General features: G+C 36.1%; 1 protein-coding gene across 1 annotated transcript; it reads right to left on the reverse strand.

Moving 5' to 3' along the window:
* Positions 1 to 506: 506 nt before the first annotated feature.
* Positions 507 to 6,377, reverse strand: LOC109006171 (ankyrin repeat domain-containing protein, chloroplastic). Its single transcript, XM_018985361.2, has 7 exons — positions 5,522 to 6,377; positions 4,813 to 4,889; positions 4,434 to 4,532; positions 4,232 to 4,330; positions 1,915 to 2,013; positions 1,726 to 1,824; positions 507 to 1,026 (listed from the first exon to the last, which is right to left on the reverse strand). Exons 1-7 carry the CDS (start codon positions 6,300 to 6,302, stop codon positions 913 to 915), a joined length of 1,368 nt encoding a protein of 455 aa, XP_018840906.1. The 5' UTR covers positions 6,303 to 6,377; the 3' UTR covers positions 507 to 912.
* Between the last annotated feature and the right edge of the window lie 818 nt (positions 6,378 to 7,195).

A 7,195-nucleotide genomic window follows, 5' to 3' on the forward strand; every position in this document is an offset into this window, starting at 1 on the left:
AAAAAATTAGAGAATTACCTTATGTGAATTCTAAAAAAATTAAAATCTCCGTTAAGCATTATTATTCGCAGTGCACCTTTTTAATTTAATTATCTATTATTATTTTAGTTAAAATAGATGGCACCATGGCTGGCCAAATAATAATACACGTACAACCTCTTTTACAACCCTTCCTACAATCATATTTCAAATTAAAGATTATACATAAAATAATGTTACCTTTATAAATTATTTTACAAAATTAGTCATTTAAAATAAGATTATGAAAATGATTATAAGCGTATCATTTTCCGAACAAATGATATGATCTACTGGACCATTTCAAAATGTTACTCGACAACAATGTCTTGTGATTGTTGTTACGAGTTGTGCTATTTGAAAACCTTTACAGCATACGTCATCCAAGTGGCATAATTTAATTTGTAAGATTTAAATTTTAAAATCAATCTTTCAAATTATATTATGTCACGTAATAGAATGTGATTAAAGACTTTCAAATAGAAATATTTATAATATAACACTATCACCTGCGCTCTTTTATTCTTACCAAAATCTTGAAGGATGTCAATACATTGATCCAAAAATTTTAAATGCAAGAAAGACAATCCAATACTAAAAAGAAAAAGAAAAGTAGCATATGGACGAGATTCTCTTCCTTTCTTCTTTTATCTTTTTCGAACTGATCGTTACATTCTACCATCATCATCTTTGCTAATTACAAAATATTACAATTTACAAGCTTACTAGCTAGTTTTGCAAGGTCCAGGGTGTCTAAATCACGTTCCTTTAATTAATGTTTTTGTTGTCGCGGCCTCTCCTCGCATCGCATCCATCCCAAAAATAGACTAATGACATATGTCAATGCACTGTCATCTCCAGCAGCTGAATCGTCCATGGCTGCATTTGTTGTGGTTATAGTAGTTCACCTTGCCGTAGCTGTGGAAGCTGCTTCAACAGCTTGATCAGCTCATAAGTCTTTGTGTCTTGGCCAGAACAAAGGCAAAGGTCAAGTGGGGTCAAACCATCCTGAGAAGAGGGAGCATAAACTGTTATTATCAAAATTATAAATTTTAAATCAATCATAATGGAAACCAGGAGGAGAATTTACAGAGATGACACTCAAATACGGTACTTTAAAACAGCAAAAAGTTGTGATTATGTGATAATAACATAAGATACTCTGTCCAAGTCAATGGCATTCAACATCATTTCAGATATATTATTGATCAAGAATAATGTCAAGGAATGAAAATTAACATCTAGAATTTTTTTCATGCTTTAGAAGAATAAAAGCAATTTCGTATCTTGTGCATAACTGAACCCAGTCGAAAAATGGATCATCAGAGGTTTATACCTTAAGGCCCCGTTTGGTTGCAAGACTCAACTGAGATCAACTCAGTTCAGTCTAATTTTAAGTTGAGTCTAACATCCAAACACCCAATTCTCAAATTACTAAACTCATCTCAATTCAAAACATCCTTACACGTGGGACCCACAACCTTTTTCAACTCAATACATCTTTATACGTGGAACCCACAACCTTTTTCAATTTCTTATAAATAGTACTAAACTCATTTTAACATCCAAACACATTTAAACTCATTTTAGATCGGTTCCACATAACTCACTCCATCTACTCAACTCACTACTATTCATAAAGAACTCAACTCAGTTCAACATTCAAACACAGCCTAAAACACTCCAAACACATCTCTACTAATTTACCTTGTTTCTTATGGTCTTGTCAGCTCCTTTGATCAATAAAAGTCTCACTACATCTGTTCTCTTGGCTTGAACGGCAAGATGTAACGGGGTCCAACCATCCTGAATTCGACGAATAAAAACACACTCAACAAAATGATTGGAATCCAATAAAAATACACGTAAGCAACAAAGGGATATTGTTGACCATACATTGTCCTGACGGTTGATATCAACATTATACAGAACAAGAATTTTAATTGCCTGACTGGAAGCTGTTTGGACTGCATAGTGCATCAAGGTGGCCCCATCCTGTTTTTGCACAAAAATCATAAGAGGCAGTCAAATCAGTTCATAGAAAAGGATACTCGTTATATTAATACATGCACATCTCATGAAGAAACAGGACCACAGCCACCAGCTACCGGCATCTCATTGGTGCTATTCAACTGGTCTATGCTTCATTAAAGTAATGTATAGCACACCACAGAAACATACCATAGCCATCTAGAGTTGCTAACAAACTATTATTCACTAATTTTTTTTGTATGTAACTATTATTCACTATTAATAATGATGATGACAATAGAGATCCATTTATGTATTGAGAAGTAAATAGCTAAAATATAACCAACTAGATTTATGAATAAATGCATTTTAAGCAAATTTCTTAGAAGTGTGGAAACACGAGACAAATGCCCATAATCAACAAAGGGCATGTTTCAATGTAAGGTAAGATCATCAATAGTAGAATTATGTTTGTGAATAGCTGTAAAATCTTTTTAAGATGAGGTTTTGATACATTTGATGAATAGTGAAAAAATATTCTATGTTAATACAATAAACAAAATAAAAAACCAATTTATGAAAGAAAAAAAAAAAGTGGAGGCAAACGTGGTAGCAGGTTGCCATCACCACGGTGGCCATCCTGGACTGCATAAAACCACCAGTGGTCATCCTGGCCACCATGGGCAGCCAGACACATTGGCTTCTACGGGAAGCGTCGCGGCCGCCTGTCGCAGCCAAAGTGTCTGCCTGTGAAGGGTGACCCAGATTGGACCACTCATTGCAGCCAGAAAACCCTGGCCACCACGGTGGCAGGATCCCGCTGTCTTTGGTGGCAAGAGGAGCCACCAACCCATGGGGCTGAATTTGTTTATATATAAATATGATTAAAAAATGATTTGTTGAGTTTTTTATGTTTTTAAGAACTTTAGTAAGATGAATTATATGTTTGTAAGTTTGGGAATAAGATGAGATGAGAAAATATCTTTAGATTTTGTGTTACCCAGACATACCCAAAATCTTAACTGTAAATCTCCGAAGGTACAATGAGTTATTGGGCACTGCAACTGAAATACAATAGACTAGTTGTCCATGTTGTAGGCTCTATAGGCTTGCACTATATGATAGAGTAAATGCTCTGGTGAAAATGAGATGGAGGTCATCGGGGGTCAAAGGTTAGGAAATGCAGATGTGCAATGCGTGCGACATAAAGGAGATTCAGAGATGGGAAGGCACATCCAGAACAATGCCACATCCAGGTTGGAATGAAATAAGACTGGTTGGGATGATAGATCAATAGGAGTAGAATGCAGTGTTGGGATGCTTGTGGCATTGTGGAGGCCCAATAGATCAGTCCACTCCTCTCGCTTTATTACAGAGCTTAAATCAAAATCTATCAACAACAAAATTATTTTTCCAGAACCAGTTCGCATAAATATGCTCCACAAAAGAAATGATAGGTAATCAGAGGTGTAGAACCGGGCCGGATTTTTTCCCGGTCCAGTCCGAAACCCGGAATCTGGGGCTTGAGAGAAACCCATATCCGGTTACAAATCCGGTTTTATGACCTGGTTATCCGTAACCGGGTCTCTTTTTTAAAAAAAAAAATTCTTGCTTCCAAAACAACGTCGTTTATTTATTTTGTATTAGTCTAATTAGTTATGATGTATTATTATTTATTTTGCTTTTTGTAAATTAATATTTTGCATTGTGATGTAACAACAATATTATTTATTTATTTTATTTAAAAAAAAAACTTTTAAAAAGTGTTTAAATTATTTTTTTTAAAAAATCTGGGCAATGTAAACATGATATCATAATTTTTTTTTAAAAAAGTGCTATAAAAATATTTTTTAAAGTTTAAACAGTTTTTTTTTTAAAGTAATAATAAATCTGGATTAAATCAGGTTACAATCCGGATATCCGGATTTATAGCCAAAAAAGGGAAAAAAAATCCGGATATCAAGATTGAATCCAGTTATCCGCCCGCATTATTTCCAAATTAATCTGGGCAGATAACCGCCCGGTTTTAGAATCCAGGTCTGGATCCGGTTATGTCCGGATATCCGGATCCGGTTGCACACCCCTAGGTAATCTGCTCCACAAAATTTTTTTTTTTTTTTTTTTTTATAAGTATAATCTGCTCCACAAAACTTAGGATGGCATCCATTCACATGTTTAGATTCCATTCGACTGAATATGTTTGATAATGTAACTGAAAATTACCAGATAAATTTCAACTCACTTTATCAAGAACGAATGGATTAGCTGACTCTCTCAAAAGATAGTTTGTAATGGCCTGCTTTTTTCCAATTATCGCTTTGTGAAGAGCTGTCCAACCATCCTGGAAAGGATATAAAAATTCGGGGCTCAAATCGAGAGCAGAAGATCAATATGTAGAACTTTTAGAACTTCCCAGCATTTTATATAAGGACTGTTTTGTGTACCTTATCCACAGCATTAATATCGACATTATGTTTCAACAAAGCATCCATAAGGTAAAACTCTCCAGATGCAGCAAGAGTGTGCAAAGGTAGCCACTTGTCCTGAAAATGATCCCACCAGAAGTGATGAATGGACTCTAATTAGGGCGAAACGGAAGTTTGTTGAGAGAGCTATTTTGGGCAGCACTATCTTTAAACTTGCCAACCGTTTTAACTTTCTCATTTTGACACCAAAATCCATGAAGACTGAGCATCAGCAACTAGTTTTTAAAAAATAAAAAATAAAAGCTATTCTAGGAATGATAGAAAGTGAAAAAAAATTAAAAGAAAGTAGAAAGAAACAGAACAACTATCCAATGGTCATGGTCCTAGTGAAACATACCGAGGTTGCACCTGCCACATCAGGTTTCTTCATCTTCAGCAGAAGCTTTTCCTCCTTGGTAAACAACTTGCGACGCCCTATTTATTCAAGCATAGAACATAAGGATGATTGCAACTAAGGACATAAGAATTATCTGTGTCAGATAGAAACCACAAACCAGTTTCTTCCAATCTTAACAGAACAATGCGTGTGAAAAGAAATTTGTGTACTGAACGATTAAATTACATGCCAATGAACTACTAAGATACATAAGCACAGTAAGAAACTAAAGTAACATTAAAGAAATTAGCCAACCCCAAATGCAAGCAACATTCTGCTGGATTAGGATCCTCAAATTTCTGGGATAAATCAACGGTAGAGGTTCATATTTTATTGTCTCAGCATTCTTTTGTAAGTACATTTTATTGTCTCGGCATTTAACATGTCTAAAACTACCTTTAGTTCATTGTATTTCATTAAGTTTTAGCCTGATTAAGCTGAACTTACAAAATTCAAATCATTTAATTATTTTTACGATTATTGGTCAAGTTATACAAAATCTAAAAGGATCGTGATCCAAGCTAATCTAATTTCACTTACTTTTGCAACAAAATCTTACGTGCACACCTACACAATCCATTTCTTTGGAACAGAATCAGTAAATTTCAAATCTGCAATGCAATGCTAAAATTTAAGCCTAGGAAAAAAAAGCATGAAGTAAAGTAACAACCTTCGGAGGAATTATCTTCACCAGGCACATAATTCTCACTATTGAAGAACTCCGTCACATCCTCCAAGCCCCTACCATAAACCGCCCACCTGGGATTCTTGGGCGCGACTCGCTCGCTCGATGACGCAGGCGCGTTCACTTCAGCTACTTCTTCCCCCTTCTCCTCCTCCTCCACCACCGGGAACTGTGAAGGATTGTCGAGCACGAGTGGCTTCAGCTGCGCCAGCTTGGCCTCCTTTAACTCCTGCAGGACGTTCACATTCCTGATGGGCTCGTAACCCTTCTTCCTCTTCTCGACCCGGCTGCCGTACTGCAATTTCTGAGCAATCTTACGCCTCTCTTTCTTGGTGATATTAATCTCCGCTTGGACTTCCTTCCACTGGTCCGGGACAAGATTCTCGGTCTGGATCTCCGCGACTGGTTTCTTGTGCTTGTTCTTGTGCTTGGGAGGGGGAGGGGAAGCCTCGAAAGCGACGTCATCTTCGATGAAAGGGTCGTCGAACACGCCATCCTCGAAAACGACGCAGTCGCCAACGACATGGTCCTCTAGGAGGTCGTTATGGAGGCCGTTATGGAGGGGAAGAAGCGAGGAGGTGGTAGGTAAGGAGTGGGGTTTTCTAGGGAGGTTTAGGGTGGCGGTAATGGGGTTGGGAGTGAGGTAGATGGAGAGGGAGAGGGAGAGGGAGAATGGGCGGTGTGTGGGGAGGATAGCGAAGATTTTGGGATGGGTTTGGGCCCCATGGGAGCTGAGCAGAAGAGCGGAGGAAGAGGTGACTGACATTGCTGGGGAGGAATGAGCCCCGCGGGTAAAGCTTCTTCTTTCGATTGACTGAAGGAATTGGATTGGGTTCGTTTGTCGTCAACAGCAAAAAAATAATACTTTTTAGATTCTTTTCAATTTAATGGTTTAAATATTAACTCTTTGTTTAGGTGCAATTATATTTCTTATATTTTCTCTATACTATATTTTGAGAATGCAGCAAATATTTTGAGGTTTTAAGATATATTTTTTTTTTATGAAAAAATCTATTTATAAGTCTTATATTTTATCCATATCTGATCTGGAAGCTTTTTATATCAGTTATGCTATTTTAATTCTTTTTAAATTATAATAAATCTCATTATAAGTGAAATGTTAACCTGCCGATTTATGTATAGCAAAACTCGTTGGTTATTATTTTTTAGTGGATTAAATGATGTGTAATCAAAACAACACGAGTTAGCTTTAAATTGGCCGAAGGGTGTCTATATGAGCATGGTGTTATGTAAAAAGCATGATGAATGAAAGGAAATGGCTAAAAAATTTTATTAATCATCTTCTTAATCATCATTCTCTCGTCGTTCTCATACGTGGCATCAAATGATTGAATGATAAATAATTTTTCAATAATTTAATTCCATGTTAGATAATCTTACTTGTCAAGACTGCATATCAAGTAATCTAGGAAAATTAGTATATCATAAATCCACATAGAGAGCCTGTTACAATCTTGTTAACATGTATAATTTTAAGATGAGTGCTATAAACACAAAGGGGTTACACAAAAATAAATGCATAAAGCGATGTGGTCTCATATAATCAATTAGATCTACTTCATAATAAAAATAACTTTACAATCTAATATATCACATCAAATCACGTCACTTTGTGAATTTATTTTTGTATAATCACCT

The sequence above is a fragment of the Juglans regia genome, chromosome 8 (assembly GCF_001411555.2).
Source record: "Juglans regia cultivar Chandler chromosome 8, Walnut 2.0, whole genome shotgun sequence".
Classification (NCBI taxonomy): Eukaryota; Viridiplantae; Streptophyta; class Magnoliopsida; order Fagales; family Juglandaceae; genus Juglans; species Juglans regia.